Source organism: Zosterops lateralis (assembly GCF_965231275.1).
Source record: "Zosterops lateralis genome assembly, chromosome: 7".
In the NCBI taxonomy this organism is placed as follows: Eukaryota; Metazoa; Chordata; class Aves; order Passeriformes; family Zosteropidae; genus Zosterops; species Zosterops lateralis.
In genome coordinates, this window is record NC_139767.1 from 5,611,135 (window position 1) to 5,629,085 (window position 17,951).

The 17,951-nt window shown below is 41.6% G+C and overlaps 1 protein-coding gene across 1 annotated transcript in view; it reads left to right on the forward strand.

Moving 5' to 3' along the window:
• Positions 1-17,951, forward strand: part of ADARB1 (adenosine deaminase RNA specific B1) — a 65,472-nt gene that overhangs the window by 31,996 nt on the left and 15,525 nt on the right. Inside the window, exons 4-8 of the mRNA XM_083864780.1 lie at positions 154-1,085; positions 8,982-9,096; positions 10,884-11,052; positions 11,556-11,704; positions 12,277-12,445. Coding sequence (XP_083720906.1) covers positions 154-1,085; positions 8,982-9,096; positions 10,884-11,052; positions 11,556-11,704; positions 12,277-12,445 — 1,534 coding nt within the window. The remainder of the gene's footprint in view (positions 1-153; positions 1,086-8,981; positions 9,097-10,883; positions 11,053-11,555; positions 11,705-12,276; positions 12,446-17,951) is intronic.

Genomic DNA, 17,951 nt, shown 5'->3' on the forward strand with positions numbered 1-17,951 from the left:
GTTACATTATCATCAGTAGCATTACAAAAATATTTAACCTGTGAGCACACATCACTTAACCAGTTACAAAGAGAGATAAAGGAATCTATAAATTTTGCATTTACAAGATCCTGCACCGAAGGCATTGTAAGTTACTCTTTCTGGGCACCGCAGGTTCGAGCAGCACCGACATTAAAGAGAACCGCAATGTGGACAACGTTCCCCCCAAGGACAGCGCCGGGCAGGGGCCCGGGGAGGGCACCCCGCTCTCCAACGGTGGCGGCAGCAGCAGCAGGAAGAGACCTTTGGAGGAGGGCAACAATGGCCACGCCAAATTTCGCCCCAAGAAGAGGAAGAAAATGCCCGGCCCCGTTCTGCCAAAGAACGCCCTGATGCAGCTTAACGAGATTAAACCCGGTTTACAATACAAACTCCTCTCGCAGACGGGGCCGGTGCACGCCCCCATGTTTGTGATGGCAGTGGAAGTCAACGGGCAGGTGTTTGAGGGCTCCGGCCCAACGAAAAAGAAAGCCAAGCTTCACGCTGCCGAAAAGGCTCTGCGCTCCTTCGTCCAGTTCCCCAACGCTTCGGAGGCCCACCTGGCCATGGGCAGGACTCTGTCGGTCAACACGGACTTCACATCTGACCAGGCGGATTTCCCCGACACCCTTTTCAATGGCTTTGAGACTCCAGTCCCCTCCGACGCTTCCTTTTACCTGGGCTCCAACGGGGACGGCTCCTTCGGCTCCGGCGGGGACTATGGATTGCCGTCGTCTGCTGTAGCCAGCAGCCTGTCCCAGTCCCCTCTGCCCCCTCCCTCACCCTACCCCACGGCCAGCGGGAAGAACCCCGTCATGATCCTCAACGAGCTGCGCCCGGGGCTCAAGTACGAGTTCCTCTCGGAGAGCGGAGAGAGCCACGCCAAGAACTTTGTCATGGCTGTGGCTGTGGACGGGCAGACTTTCGAAGGCTCGGGGAGGAATAAAAAGCTGGCCAAAGCTCGGGCTGCTCAGTCGGCCCTGGCATCCCTGTTTAACATGCAGCTGGACCAGACTCCATCTCGGCAGCCCATCCCCAGCGAGGGGCTCCAGTTACACTTGCCACAGGTGAGAAACCCTTTGGGTGTTGTGGATGGCTTTGGGTAGTGACCAAGAGGAGTCAAGTCATGTGCGTTGGACCAGTTTGAACAGCTTTTTTGCTTCTATAGATATGTGTGTGTCTATATATATATATCCCTAAATATATATATATATTTATATTAAAAAATATATATATGTGTGTATATGTATATATGTATTAGGTGGTTTATACAGTTACAGCTTCTGACAATTCGTATTCTCTTGCACAGTGAAAAGGCTTTGTTTGTGATGCCACAGGTGAGAAACCCTTTGGGCGTTGTGTGTGGCTTTGGGTAATGACCAAGAGGAGTCAAGTCATGTGTGTTGAATCAGTTTGAACAGCATTTCTGCTTCTATAGATATGTGTGTGTCTCTATATATAAAATACATGTGTATGTACATATGTGTTAGGTGATTTATACAGTTACAGCTTCTGACAATTTGTATTCTCTTGCGCAGAGAAGAGGCTTTGTTTCTGATGTTTTCAGCCTCGATCGTGTTGTGTAAGAGAGCATCAGTGCCAGCTTGAATTATGGTTTGTCTGGGGAAAGACTGAATTACATCTTGCTCGTCTCATACAGCAAGACTTAGATGGAGTTCCAAGTGAGAATTATTGCTTTAAGTGAAGTTATTTGATACAACAGTTTTTAGCAGAGAAGAAAATCATTCTTTCCTTCAATCAGAAATTGTTGTAAGTCAAGGTCATATTAAGTGAAGCTGTTGCAACTGCCACTGATTTCCAGAGTGTGAACACATTCCATGTGCATCTATACAGGATGTGTGGTTAAATAGCTATCATCTAAAGGGCTGTGCTCTAGGCAAATGAATTATTATGTATAAGAAAGTTACTTAGGCAAGTAAATCTGGCTGAGAAATAATTTAAATCAAATAGTTAATGAACTAGGGAAAGTGTCCAACATACCAGACACAGATCAGAAATTTGAAGTCCCTAGAATGGAGTAATCTTGAAATTTTTTTAATGCAGAAAAATTCTCCCCCATTTTCTTATTTATGTTTCTTCCCAGTCAAACTACAGTAATAAGTGTTTGACTATTGTCTTTCTACTGCATCTCTTGGGTATCTTTAAGGATATTATATGCCCATCTAAATTAAAATATTTGTGAATTCTTTTGCAACTTATTATGAGAATTTTAAGGCTTTGACCTTTTCTGTCTCAAAACCACTGTTCTAGATTTCATTAAAATTCTAATACACTGTTCTGATTTGATAATGTGGGGTCAAAGTGTGTAAGTACATGTGACTATTTAAAGTACATTATTTTTGCCAAATATATGGGCATTATGCATATTTTAGATCTTCTTATATGGTTTCATTTTAACGTTGCACAATTACTGCATTACTGATAAATATTACCTTCATTTTCAAATCCAGGATCATGTGTTTTGGGTAGTTACAATTTCTGCAGTAGATTCAGTGATTTCAGACTGCATTCTCTGCTTTTAAAAGTGGTTTTGACCTCAGACACCAAAAAATGTCACTCCTAGTAATTCATGTGTTGTTAGTTCTTGCATCAGTAAAATGGTAAAAACTGGAACTGGAAGAGGGAAGTGTGAAAAACCCAAGCTGAATTGGGAAAGTTGTTACATGGGTGCTGCCTTATTTAGATCCAATTTGAAGTAATTTTTATTCAGGGGCTTTTGATCAGCTTGTCATCAGGATGTCATCAAGCAACACAACACTTCACTGTGTTGCTTTGCTTTGAATTATAATTAGCTGTTATTGGAATTACATTAGGTCTTTTACATATTAGTGATTTTGGTCTGGTATGTATTTAAGGATTTAAGCACTTGTGTTTTCAGATCCTGCTTGATTTATCTCTTTTTAGACATCTGTGAGTTGTTTAATTATTTTAGCCAGTGTTTACTGTGTAAAAAAAGTGTTAAATTCAGAGATAATCCTAAAATGGGTGAAATCACAAAAGCTGGAGAGTGCAGGAATGATGTAAATGAGGATAGGATTTGATACAACCACTGGACAAAATAAAATGTTGATAGAGTTGGAAAAAATGAAAGCTAGAAATATGTGAGGGGAGGAAAAATTCAAATACCAAGTGACTATGGAAAATGAAAGAAGTACAGTGTGGTTATGCCAGTGAAGACATTGGAATTGACTGCCTGGGTGGCAGGTCCAAACCTGCCTGTAGCTCATTTGTGGTGAGAAGAATGGAGTTGAGAGATGTTCCCTGTGATGGTGGTGGTCATTAGTATGGCTGGATGTGACCCCAGCAGATATCCTGAGAGCTGCAGGTGCCCCAAAGAGAGTTAAATACAGAAACACATGTGCAGAGTATCAAATGGTACAGAAGGGTTGCTGCAACCAAAAACTGATCACTGTGAAATGGGTGTGAGAATATTCTTATGGTCTGTACAGGGCAATACTGAGGTGGTGATCCTGTGGTTCAATTCAAGCTTGTCAGCTTGCTCACAGCTTGGTCTGTTGTCAGGGATGAAGGAAGCTTCCTTCAGTGATGAGGGATGTTCCTCCTTCCTTCCTGAAGTGAGAACATCTCTGTGCTGAGAAAGTGAGTTAAACTCAGGAACACACTCAACATGTGCCTCAGAGTGGGTAAAAATGTCCCACTAAAAACTCAGCAGTTTAGCACTTAGTACTTTGGCACGGGGTGTGTTGGTAGTGAACAGATTGTCACACTTGCATTAGAGGGACTTGCCTCTCCAGAACAAAGAAAATATTTTTGTGGTTAGCTCTGCTTTGTGGACTGATCAAAAAAATCATAGAATCACAAAATGGTTTAGGTTGGAAAAAACCTTAAAGATTATCTTATTCCCATCCCTTGCCATGGGCACAGACACCTTCTGCTATTTCAGGTTGCTCCAAGCCCTGTGCAACCTGCTCTTGAGCACTTCCAGGGATGGGGCAGCCACAGCTTCTCAGTGCCATGGCCTCACTACCCTCACAGGGAAGAATTTCCTTCCAATATCCCATCTAATGCTGCCCTTTGTCAATGGGAAGCCATTCCCTCTTCTCCTTTACTCCAGACCCTTGCCTGAAGTCCTTCTCCAGCTCTCTTGAAGTCCCTTCAGCACTGGAAGGGTCCCTAAGGTCTCCCTTGATCCTTCTCTCCTCCAGGTGAACACCCCAGCTCTCCCAGCCTGTCTCCAGAGCAGAGGGGCTCCAGCCCCTGGAGCATCTTGGTGCCCTTCTCTGGAGGGGTCTCACAGCTCTGTCAAAGATGCATGGTGCTGTCTCTGAAAGAAGTTCTTGGGGCAGTACCAAATGCTTTGGAGTAAAACTGAGAAAAGAACATACTGGTAGCAGTAATTCCGCAGTATATGCTTCAAACCTGCAGCAGTCCCAGCTGCTGGTGTCCCTCAAGGAAAGCTTTTCCATCAGACAGTGGGATCCTGCTGGTTGGAGGTATCACCTCTTCAGGCCACTAATGGCTTCTGTTAGAAAGCTGATATGGAGGTTTTTGCTTAGTGTTATTTCCTCAAACTGTTTGTTTAAAAAGGTAACTGAATATTCAAAGTTTGCAGAGAGCTGGAAATTGAAATTGTACATATTCAAGCTTAAATACAGTTATTTAAATTATAAAGCTTGACTGTTGCAAGAAAAAGCAAGTTGAACTACACAAATGAGCAGAGTAGCTGCAAATGAGATCAGTTTGAAAAACATCACTAGACAGAGTATTTTTAATCATTCATTTAATTCAATTTATCCTTTCTGTTGTTGTGGACAGACATTGAAACAAAACATTAAGCAGGAGAAATAGAGTGAGAACCAGTAGTGAATGGCTACATGTACTTGATGTGCTTTTTTAGTCCTGGTTCAACCTGGGGCAAGGGGAAGTATAAAAAGTGATTCAAATATATAAAAGATACACAAATACTTAACGAACATGATTGGAGATGTGGGAAAGCTGCTTCTGGAGAGGTATGGAGGAGTTCTAGGCAGTTCATTGCTATGGATTGCTTAATGTATACAGGAGAATAAGAATGTGATGGATTCAAACCTGGGAAAAAGACAATGTTGAATATATTTATGGGAATACCATGAATTATGTGTTGGAATAATTGCTGTGGAATAGGAAAAAATGTACAAGCTACATCAGCATAAGCAGTGAAAGACTTTACAAGCAGGCAGAAGTTTCTTTAAATGATAACAGGAAACTTCGCTGAATTGTGTGTGCTGGTCACTGTTAAAGGGAAGGACCTGGTTGACCTTGATTTTACCTGTGGTAGGAGGTTCACATAAGCCATAAACTGTGAAGATAAGAAAAAAAAAAAAACAACCCAAAACAAACCAAAGGAGAACATGTCTGCTTGAGAAGAGTGCCTGGAGATCCAAGGAGAGCACAAAGGACTGACACCTCTTGGGTCAGTTCCTATGAGAGCTGTGAGCTATTGCTGCTGCCTTTTCCACCATTCAGGAGATCACCAGCATTCATCTTGGGTGGTCTCCATGGCCTTTCAAGGTCTTCCTTCAGCTCCAGATCAACCTGAACTTCATCAGCTCCAGAATATTTTCAAGTGTGAATGATCAGGGTGGTTCTGCTACAAGATTGCTGCAACATCTGTGTTTAACCAAAAGCAGTCTGTGTGTGTAGAAAAGGAGTGGGTTCACTGTGACTTCATCAGAGAAGGGAGCAACGCACCCAAAATAACTTGGAGCTCACATGCCTTACTGAGCCAACTGTCAGCTATTTTAGGTCTTTCTTTTTTTGAATTACTCAACTTGGAATAATGATTTAATGCAGGAGCAGGGGTAGAGAAACTGTGTGTCAGATGTTAGAGCATTCACAGGGAAGGTGAGACATGAGTTCAGTTTCTGTTCCAATGAATATTTATTTCTATGACAGGCAGTAGAGTCAGAATGTGATGTGAAAGGTCCCAGTCAGTGGCCTGGGCTTGCTGTGGAAACAGCCTCAAGTCCATGCTTCTGAGATGGGGACAGCAGTAATTTCTGGGCAGTAAGTCTTGTTCCCAATGCTGCCTTATTCCCTTCTCTTCCGTGCCCTTAACTCTGTCAATGTAATAGACTGCCTGGGAGACAGGGATATTTCTTCTCATTTCTTGGGGGAGTATTCTTATTAAAGACCAAAATCTTAGTGACTACATCTATGGGCATTTAGCAGTGTTTATTCCTCACTGCCCAGCTGTTGTCGCACAATTAGTGTATCAAATAGAAATAACAAATCTTCACTATATCTGCCTGTTTTCTGGCAGTAATTTTTTTTTCCTCTCTCCAGCTCATCCTGGATTGTTTGCATCTCCAAGGTTCATTTTGTCTCGCTTGAGATGTGCTTAGTCCTTCTTATGAGTCCTCCCCAGTGTCTGGCTCCAAGTTCATCCAAGCATTTTAGGTTTCCTTGCCAAAAGCTTAGTTCCAGGCTCTGTGAGATGCAGCTTCATCCTGTTCTGCTGTGCCAACTTCCAACTTCCTAGAGGAACTCACTGCATGCTCCTTTGTGTACCAACGCCACAGTTTACTCTGCTTTGCTTGTTATGTGAAAAAAAGAATCCTTCTGGATAAAGCTAATGGAACCAGCCTGTATGCAGGCTTACTACCCAGCTGTTGCTCAGGGAGCCTTTTGTCAGTGGCATTAGCAGCCAAGGTGGCCATGGATTTCTTCCCAGAAACAACATGGCAATTTCACTTCCCAGTGGTGGGGAAGACTCCTCCAGGTACCAGTCACCACCTACCACCACTTTTAATTTATTTTTTTTTACAAAAGGTGAATAACATTATTCCCTGTATGCCAAGCCTTTTCTAGCACATTTGAAGCCTCTGTTAAGCATGGAATCATAGTGTAGTTTGGGTTGAAAGTGACCTGAAGCATGTGTTCTCTTTGTGGATCAGGTCAATTCCTATCTGGAATAGTTTGTTTCCATAGTATCTATATTCCATCACAATATCATTCAGCATGATTTTACCATGTGCTGTCCAGCACATCACAGGGTAGGGTAGAGCAGAAAATACACGGATTACAGAAATGAGTGCGTAAAACTTGAAACTGGAAGCTAATATCCATGACTGTGCAGTGAGGCTAGGGATAAAACACTGGAATAGGGACTCTGTGCTTTGGCTATACGGTGATCTGCCCTCGTGGCTGCAGGGAGGTTAATAATTTAAGCCTTTTGTGTATTAATTTTCCATTTCTAAGACATGATTAAAAACCACTCAATTATTTGCTTTTTCTTTTGGATATTTACCTTAAAGTTCAGCTTTCTGCATTAGGTAAGTACTAGGACAATTAAATGCAGATTTAGTGCTGTGTGGTTGTGGTGCTGGCAGAACAGGGACTTAACCCAATTTTGGGTCAGCAACAAACAGACTGTGTTTGAAAATCAGTGCCTGACCAGACACGTTCATGACCTCTGTGCCAAATTATGTTCCTGAAAAATATATGGAGGTTCTGAGTTTGCAGTCCATTCAAATGTTTCAAGAAAATTGGTGTTTGAAATGTCAAGAGTCTTTTGATTCCACAAGTTGAGTAATTGCAAACCATGGATGAAGCTGGTGCAGCTGGGACCTGATTGCTGGTCACTGTTTTCTGTCAGGCTCTGGTGAGAGCTGCTGAGCTCTGTAATCCTGACTCCCAAGCTTTAGTTATTTCTTGGCTGCTAAAGCTTTTCCAAAAGGAAGTTAACATTGAGAGTGTGCCTATGTCATTTCTAGGCTGTTGGTTCTCATGAACCTTGTTTAGGAAATGGGGGTGAATGGGGCTGGTGGTCCTCAAATCTTTTTCTGTTTTTCTATTTTGTTTTTTTTCTTTCCTTCTTTTTCCCTTGGGCATCTAACACATCTGTGTCATAGGATAGTTTGGGTTAGAATGGACCTTAAAGCTCATCCAGTCCCACCCCCTGCCATGGACAGGGACACTTTCCACTGTCCCAGTTGCTTCAAGCCCTGTCCAGTCTGGCCTGGAACACTTCCAGGAATGGGGCAGTCACAGTTCCTGTGCTCCAGTGCCTCACTCAATGTCTGAATGGCAGTCGTGGGTGTGACACACAATACCTGTGTCTTTGTGAAGCTGTGGGCCAGGTGTGCCCCCCTAGAACATCTCAGATACTGCTGGTTATCAACACGTGGTTGCCTTGGCTTCAGTTTCTTTTCAGGTGAAAATTCAAGAATTTGGTTTTGACTCATTTTTTTTAGCAGTTACAGTTCCAGCTGCCTTGAAAACAGCAGGTGAGATTAGCTGCAGAGCTGAACTGGATTGTGTGTCAACAGGAGCAGGACTGCTATTTAGAAGTTTTCCTACATTTTAGAAATTAGCCCCACTCACAGCCTGAGTTAAAGTGACTGTTCAAGTTCTCCTGAAAGACAGAAATCTTTCCTAATTTTGAGACAGCTTATTTGGGGTTATACACTGACATTTTTTATTCCTGATTTTGTATAGGTCTTGTAAAAATAGGACATAGGAAGTGTTAAACTAGGATCGAAAACAAAATTGTCTTTATTTATATAACAGATAAGGAATTAGATTGTTATAAAAGGTTCATTTGAGGGGCATGGATTTTTATTTCAATCTTATTGTCAGATTCAATGTTGAGGATACTGAAATGATGTGTTTTGAGGTTTGAGCATGGGAATATAGAGTTATCTGTCTATACAGTTGTTCTCCCAAGCCTCAAATGTTCATCAGGATCACGGGCATTAGGTACTTCAATGCTTGGCTTAGTGCTGTCTGACCTTGTTTGGGCAGACATGGAACAGTCATACCTCTGCTTCCACTTGCAGGGGACGCCTCAATGTTAGTTTTTAAAGTGAACAATAAAAACTCACTTCATTTCCTTTATCCACTCATTTAAAAGCAGAAATCTTTATAACTTAATGCTCCTGTAATTTTAAATTTTTTTTTTATTATTTTTAAAAAATGTGCATTTCTGTGTGGTCCCACAGGTGTTAGCTGATGCTGTTGCACGCTTGGTTGTAGATAAATTCAGTGATTTGACAGAAAATTTCTCATCTCCACATGCACGTCGAAAAGTCCTTGCTGGAGTTGTCATGACGACAGGTAAATTAAAAAAAAAAAAAGTAGTATTTTGAATGCTTAAATATGAGAGCTCTGTTTGCATCTAGTAAACTAACCTTTTTCAGTCAACCAATATTTTTACTGTTTAATCTTGAAGGTGAACTAAATATAGTAATTAAATCTCAGGTACTTACAGGAAAATTATACCTTCAAATACCTTTTTTTTTCCCCAGAATTCCTGTCCTCTGCCTGGCACATCTGAGTAGCTCATAAAATTTAGATTTTAAACTTAATCCTGAAACTTTGGGAAAATCACTAAAACCCCCCATCAGTATTCCTGGTTTGGACATGTTATGTAAGAATTACACTTCCTTCCAAGGTTTTAAGATTCTGTACTTTGTTATTCTTGCTACATTTTATTCCTAGTGCTCTATGGCAGTCATTTTAGTAAAAATATCTGAAGAAAGCAGTTTATGTTTTGGCAGATGGCAGTGATGTGTATGGGGTGTTGTGGCTCCCTGGGTGCTGACACGAGATCTCTGCTTGTCCAAATCACCCAAAACTGAAGTTCTGCCCTAAACTAATCTATGACCATGCTGCTGCTGAGTTTTCCTCACTTTAAGGTTTATCCTGGTCTTCAGTCCATGTGAACCCTTGATAGAATGTCCATTTCGAGGCTGTCCCAGCTCTGTCCCCTCCTGATCTCTTGCCCTCCCATTCACACAGGCCCTTGGGAGATTTGGGAAGCCTTGATGCTCCTCAAGCTCTGTTGAGCAACAGCCAGACCTCCATCTGGTAATAACACTGTTTTAGCCCCAAATACATGAGGAACATGCTGTAGTTTTGTTTGTTTGGTGATATTTAACAGGTTTTTATGCTGGTTACAGCCTTGTCTGTGCAATTCCCAGAAGAGTTGTGTGCCAAAGAATTTAGACTTAACTAACATGTGAATACCTTTAGATGAACTGAAGCAATAGCTTTACACAGAATAAGAAAATATCTTGCCATGAGTACATGTCTGAGGAATGGCTGGAATTAAATGACCCCATTGCAAAGCCTTGTGTTACAGCTTAGTGCTTCTCCTCTAGCCTTGTGGGCAGGAGAGCCCAGCTGGGCTCAGGTTCATTTGAACTTAATGGGCTTTTTATACCCCTGAGTGTTTTGCTGTGGCATTTTGACCTTTCTTAGTCCTTCATTCAGCTGAGTTTTTTGAGTGATAAAGGGCAGTTCTCTGTATAGAAAACACTCACCCAATGTACTTTTTAAGTCCTATTGCATGGGATGGTTTAATACCAAGAACTACACATTGTACTGGTGATCTTTACAGCAATTTAAGCATTTACATTTCTTTTTTTTCTAGTCTTACCTTTCCTGTTGTTGGCTCAATACCCTTCCATAACATGTTGCTGCTTTAATAAACCAGTGCCTTTCAGATTTCTAAAGTGGCTGTGAATATCTGCATAAGTGGTCAGAAGGTACAGCTGAAAGTTGTTGGCTGCCTGAATCTCAGGGAAAAAAAGCACTTTGGATCTTGGACTTTAATAATTCTTCTTGATGCAGCACTTTTTACCTGCAGGCTTTAAATTTTTAACTTGTCTGAACTCCAACACGAAGAGTAGTTCTCATAAGAACCACTGACAGTGCTCATGCAGGGAGATATGGCTGAGTGAAGCTTTTGTTTTAAATAAATTATCAGAAGAAAAAACATTTGTTTTTTTTTAAAGAAGCAAACAACCAAAAAAGAGAGCATTGTTTGGGTTCTGCAAGAAGATCACTCAGTGCATTATTTGTGATGTTAATTGCATCTCCTCCCTGAAATTGTTTTGCAGGTACAGATGTGAAAGATGCCCTGGTAATAAGCGTTTCTACAGGAACAAAATGCATCAATGGTGAATACATGAGTGATCGTGGTCTTGCATTAAATGATTGCCATGCAGAAATTATAGCTCGACGGTGTCTGCTGAAGTTTCTCTACACTCAACTTGAGCTTTACCTAAGGTAAGCTGGAGGGAAAGAGATGATGAGCTGATCCCACAGAGCTGAAAGGGTGTCTATGGAAAACATCTGTCTTCATTATTTCAGTGTAAAGCACTTGTCCTGCATTAGGATGTTGAATTTAGGATTCGTGCCTGTTGCCCTCAGGTTTGATTTGAACAAAACATTTATTCAGTGAGGTGTCAGTCAGGAGAGGAGGGGATGGGGAAAATAATTGGCAATCCTTTTGTAAACTCTAAATGTATAAATCAAAATAACATGAAGTGGGCTAAAGGGTACTGATGTTTCATTTAAGTGCCTGAAAGCTCTTGACATCTGGGATTGCCATGGGCTCTGTTTCCTGTCTTGACGGTCCTTTAATTTTGTTAATTGTCATAACTGTTAGATTTAAATTACAGAATTTTCAGCCATCATGTATTTGTTTTTAATGCCTGTTAAGTCTGCCCATCTTATGCCTATTTCCATGTTAATGTCAGTTTTGACTCCAGCTTTCTTCTCTGTTTCAGCAATAAAGAAGATCAGCAAAAATCCATTTTCATCAGATCAGAGCAAGGCGGGTTTAAGCTGAAGGAGAATGTGCAGTTCCATCTCTATATCAGCACATCTCCTTGTGGTGATGCTCGGATTTTCTCACCCCATGAAGCAGCACAAGAGGGTATGGCAGCAGTCCTCTTCCACCCAAGGGAGCTTAAATTATTCTTGGGGCATGTACAAGCAGCACGGTTAAAATTTAGGTGTCTTCTTTCCTTTTAGCATAGAAGTGTTTTAGACAAAGATCTCTTCCAAAAAAATCTGAGCTGTTCTTCCTCTGTGGTAGAAGTTCAGTATAGAGTGATGAGCCCTGTGGTCTTGAAGAGGCTGATGCTAACTGAGATAAGCCAGTGAGTCAGCAAGTATTCCTACAGAACTAACCATCCCCTTTCTCTGTTTCCATCCTTTAACAGCAGTTCTCTGTCTGCCCATTAACTTCATTTTAACTCTGTAACACACTGAACAGAGCTCAAGAGCTGCCTGCTTCCTACTGCTCCTTTGGTGAAAGCTTGGTTTAACTGCAAGTGTGGTTTGGAGGGCAGCATTTGTAAGAGGTGTCTGACGCTGCAGCTGAATTGCCAAGAGCAGTAGGAACTGTGCAGGCAAATACCTCAAATCAGTCTTTCTTACTCTGATTTGATGTGAAACCCTTTGAGCATGTTCCTTAGCTGATTCTCAGTGTCTTTTGCCCTTCAGACCAAGGGGACAGACACCCAAACCGCAAAGCGAGAGGACAGCTGCGGACAAAAATCGAGTCTGGGGAAGGGACCATCCCTGTGCGCTCCACTACCACTATCCAGACCTGGGATGGGGTACTGCAAGGAGAGAGGCTGCTGACCATGTCCTGCAGTGACAAGATAGCCAGGTGAGACACTGAATGGTTGGTTTTTTTTGCTGTTGGTGTTATTGCTGAAGAAGGGCGTAGGACAAGGGGGAATGGCCTTAAGCTGAAGCAGGGCTGGGTTAGATGAGATATTGGAAAGAAATTTTTTCCCTGTGAGGGTGATGAGGCTCTGGCACAGGTTGCCCAGAGAAGCTGTGGCTGCCCCATCCCTGGAAGTGTTCAAGGCCAAGGCTGGATGAGGCTTGGAGCAACCTGGACTAGTGGAATGTGAGGGGTGGAATCTTTAAGGTCTTTCAATCCAAAACCATCCTGTGATTCCTACAAGAGAGGAGAGGGTGCATGGTGCCCACAATGAATGTGCAGGGGATTGATGGGTTTATCTCACTGCTCAGACATAGTGTGAGGGTGGTTGTCACCCCTGTGGTAAAGCTCTGATTCTTCACCTGCAGTTGGTGTCAGGCCTTTTGCTGGTTTCAGAGGCAAGGTGTAGTTATTCCGTATCATTCCAGTCACATCAAGTCATGACAGCTTTGTTGTGTATTTCTATCACCGGGGAATAGCAGAGGAATGTTTTAGGTTTTTTTCCCCCTAAAGTAGTGTAGCATTAGGAAAACAGTACAATAAATCTATTGCATTACTTATATTTGGATAACTTCCTCTGGTGATACACATCCTTGCCCCATTGTTGGAAATGTTCAAAGTCAGGTTGGATGGGGCTTGGTGCAACCTGGTCTAGTTTAAAGTGTCCCTGTCTGTGACATGGGTTTGGAACAGGACAGGCTTTAAAGTCCCTTCCAATCCAAACCATTCCATGATATCAAAGATTTCTACATTTTCCACGCTTAGTTTAGATTTTTATTATTTTTTATGGTGAAAAGTGTCCTTATTAAAAAAATCCTAATCAACGGGCACTTCTAGTTTTCACTCTAGGATTTTAATTATAGTTTAAATATTTTACTGAAATTAAATATTTTGTTTCCAAAACAATATTCTAATTTATGTTTCATCCAATTCCTTTCTTGTTGTTCTTTTTGACAAAGGTTGTAAAATTTTTGTTGTTTGTTTTCAAAATCATAAATGGGCAAAAAAAATTCAGCAGTAGTATTCTTTAACAAGCACTGGAAGTATGGGAGAATTGCAACATCATAATTTTTTTAAATGAGTCTGTGTGTTTGCAGCCTTTGTGGTCTTGCAAAGTAGATGAGAAACGTGAAGTTTTCCAGCTAATTATACTTTAGTTATTTTTAATGATATATATGTTATATAAGTTTTAATTAAAAGAGCTCTGCTGTTTTCTCAAGGCACTGTTAGCCTGATTCAAAGGTTATTAAAGATATTAAGTTGGAACTATTCTTGTGAACTGCATATGCCAAATGAAAAATAGAGGAGGAAGATTATATAATGGCTTTGTTCCTTTAGTCTTGTCTCAAGTAATCAGAATCCCTACTGAAGGAAAACATTTTATTTTAGTTTAAATACCCCTAACATAAATGAATAGGGCCTTTCGGAAGCTAGGAAAGGTAATTCTGCAAAAATGACATTTCTGCTTCTTTTATTATATTTTCAGTAAAATTCACCAGATAATTCCCCAGTTTCATGCCAGGGGCTTCTCCCAACCACCTGACTTGGGATTCATGCCACATTCTTTTATCACATTGTCATTGCAAATATATATTAAAAAAAAAAGCCAGTTGTTGAGCTAGAACACATTTGACTCTTTTGTTGATTTTGTGTGATGCAGAACAGAATCCATCTCTCGCTTCCATAGCTAGCTGTCACCTCTCCTTGGGGCTAATGGGAATAATTTTGTTTGTGCCAGTGAAGGAAGCAAATAAAGCCCCTTGACACAGAACAAAATGACGGGTAAGGAGGCCCAAATTTTCTTTTTTTTTTTTTTTTTTTTTTTTTAACATTGCCCTGATGTGTTTTGTCCATTTACATTTGAAAGAATGCCTTGCTCAGTAGTGTCCAGCAATCAGTCCTCCACTATGCCTCAGACCCAGGAATTTCCACTGAGCTTTCCCAAAAGGTTCACAATCACAGCCTGGGAAAGATGTGGATAAATCTGGGGTATGGGATTGCCCTTGTGTCAGACCACTTGTATCTGAACTGGCTCATCTGTGTGGATTATCTGTATAATCCAGCTTGCTGTTTCTAGCCTTTGAGTGCTTTGCTGCAGTGTGCTGCCCAGCACCCTCCTAGACCTGGTAGGAACATCCAGGAAAAGTTGTGAGAAGTGTGGGAGGGCCACGAGTGTAATCCCACTTGGACTGGAAACATTAAAACAGGATTGTCCTGGTGTGTTAGAGCTCTGTGACTCTGAAGTAAGCTGTTAGGTGGTTTATGACCAGAGTTAACATTAATATACATGCATTTGTTTTAAATGTATCCTGGCCTGGTGCCATGGTACTTCACAATGTTGATTTTTGTCCTTTTTCTTTTGATGTGTTTTTCTGCCCATAGTTTTGGTTTCAAATGATTACTTACATTCTCCCTAAAAATTCCAGGTAATGGTTAATGTCCTGATGAGAAGCACAAAATTCCTTTTCACACAGTTTCTTAGAAAAGCTCTAGGAGCTGAGAAAACTTTCTAGGTTGAGTTGTTAAAAGTGAAGTCATTGGTGCTCTCCCACTTTAAAGAAGAGAAAATATTTTTCTGATAAACTTTTGTGTGAAGGAACATCACACCCCCATCCACTGGCCTTGTTTTGTGCTCATTCACAGTGGGAAATCCAAATGGACATTTTTAACTTGGTCTTGCTATTTTTTTTCCCCCCAAAAGTGAGCATTTCTCCTTCCTAGTTCTAAACCCACTGACAGTAGCTGATGTAAAGTGAATTGCAGTGGCCACTTTGATGCATGGTGGTTCTGTGGCACTGAGGTGAAATACCTGAGGGGGAGGTGGTGAGAAATGACTACCCATTGTGGAACCTCTCCAAATAAGCTTATATATGTTATGATCCAGTTTGAACCCAGAAGAGCAAACAAACTACATCTCTGTGTATAAAACAGGCAGAACTTTGAATGTTCAAAAAATACCCAAAAAACGGGATTAAACTAAATAATGTTAGATCTTGGTGCCAAAAATGTATATATTTTACTGAATACTAAAAGAGGCAAAGTGAAAAAAAAGAGAAAGAAGTGTGTGGCGGGGGTAGGAGGAGGGGGAGAGTGACAGGGGTTAGGTAGGGAGCATATCACCCATCCAAGGGTCCCAGTGATGTTTTGTTGCTCCCCTCCATCTGGTCTTGGTGGTGAGGGGTCCCTGCTACTCAACACCATGCCAAAAAGTATAGAATTATAAAAGTATAGAATCCAGTGGATTAATACATGTTTTTGGCAGGTGGGAACACCCATGTGCCTACCTTGTGGGGGGCCAGATTGACACTGTGCCCTGTGAGACTCTGGATCTGTTGCATCCTCTGCAGTGCTCTGGTGCAGGGACCCTTTGGGGGTCTTTGATGGGCCATGAGACCCCTCTGCTGTCCTTCATGTGGATACAACTTCTTCCTGGGAGAATGGCCCACAGCTGAGCTGCCTCCACAGCAGAGGATGGGCATTCACTGCCTCTGAGCAGAGGCTTTTCCTCCACACACCCAAAACCCCTCCTCACCCCACCCTTTGGTATGAGGCTGTATCAGTTTGGTAGCTGATAACCCCAGAGCTGGGGTCTCCTCCCCAAGGTGCTGAGCTTGATCCCTCTGTGAATATATTCTTCTTCCCCAGCCCTGGGATGTTACTTTATCCCATCTTCATCAGTGAGAACTGTGGGGCCTCAGTCAAGCCTGTTCAGGGTTTTGGTGGGTCTTCTCTGCAGCTTTTGTAATACAGTTTTGCTATAATAGGCAAAGGTCCTTCATGAAGGTGTTTAAGTCATATCCTATAATATTTCAGTCTCTAACAACATATGGGCAGCAGTGCCAAAAAAGCTAGGACAGGTTAGAGCTGGGTGGTTTCCTGTCTCAGTGCAGCTACAAGGGGAAAACTTGTCTTGTCTGTAACAGCAAATCTAAAATGGTGTTTGTGAGAAGGGCTACTGTCAAAGGCCAGACTTCCTGCACTTATGATTTATAGTGTGGGCTGCTGACTCAGCCACTTGATTTAAGAGAAGCTCTCACTCCTTGTAAAGATACTTCTGCCTGTTTACAACTGGCTCTTGAAGAGGAGTGGCCATAGAGTCTTAATTAATCTCTTTAAGAAACAAAGAGAATACCAGTTTAAAGCTGTGCCTTCTGCATGCCAGAAGGAAAAGAGCTTTCTGGGATAGTCCTACATCTTCCCACTGTGACACCTTCTCTCACTTGCCATCAGTTGCAAATAAAAACTTGGGGTAAATGAAATGCCAACTAAATAATTTGCATTTCTTCATAGTAATTGTTGTTTATAAATAATACTGATAGGAGAAGCTCTTTGAACTGTAAACACTTGTCAGGTTTTGCCTTGTTTGAGTAGTTGCAGGAGATTCTTGTTTTCCTGAGATGAATTTTGACACTATTTCCATGTGGACACCATTGTGGGTCACACATAGTGGCTGCCCTGCCCTATCCTGCTCTCTGCATAAAAATTAGTGCCTAAGATGTTTGATATTAACATCAAGTTTTATGCCTTACTGCTGTTAGGCCCCCCTCAATTCTGGATTTTTTCTAAAATAATGTGAATAACAGAATTTCTGTACCTTTTGAGTTTGGGAGGCTCAGAGGAGAGTTTTTACCCGGCACGAGTATTTTTAACTGCTTTTAGTTTTGGCAAGAGGTGCAACCAGCACACTGTGAAAGTGTTGCTGAGAGTTAATTTTTGCTTACCTTCTCATGTGTCAAGCTGTGAAATCAACTGCATTTCATTAAGAAATCCACAGACCTTTTAGGAATCTGCTGTAGATACCCCTGAGCAGATAGTGGTCCAAAGCAGAAATGGAACAACGTAGCAAATAGGAGAGGAGGACCCTTGATTTGGTGTCAGTCTCTGGTTTCTCCACCCTCTTCTTTCACTGCAGTATGTTTGAGAACAACAGAAGAGTTGAGGAAGTGCATCCACCCTCCAGACTGTCATGAACAAGATCTGGAGTACTGCATATAGAATAAGAAAAGCAGTGAGTCTGGTAAATTTATAAAATTCAGATTTCCCACTGAGGTGCTCATCTCTAAGACATCAGGTGAGCACAGTACAGAGTGTCCTCTGTGTAAATTGACAGGAGTTGAACACAATGAACTCATGTCCATTGACCTGCAAAGGCCAAGGTTGGGTACTGGTTTGAAGGAGCATTTCCCAACACTGTCCTTCTATTCCAGCAGTGAAGGAATCACCATTAGCTGTGCCTTAGCTCAAATCAGGGCACCTGTGTTTAAGTGTTAGCAGTTTAAATGTAAATCTTGAGGCTGTTTATACCAATCTAAGAGCTTGCACTTTAAATATCAGTTTAAGGTAAAGTTTTTGAAGGTTGTCAGAGAAAATTCTTGTAGTAACTTAAAACCAAAATGGTCAGAGTATGTTGAATGCTGTCATAAAACAATTATTTTTGCTTACCTGA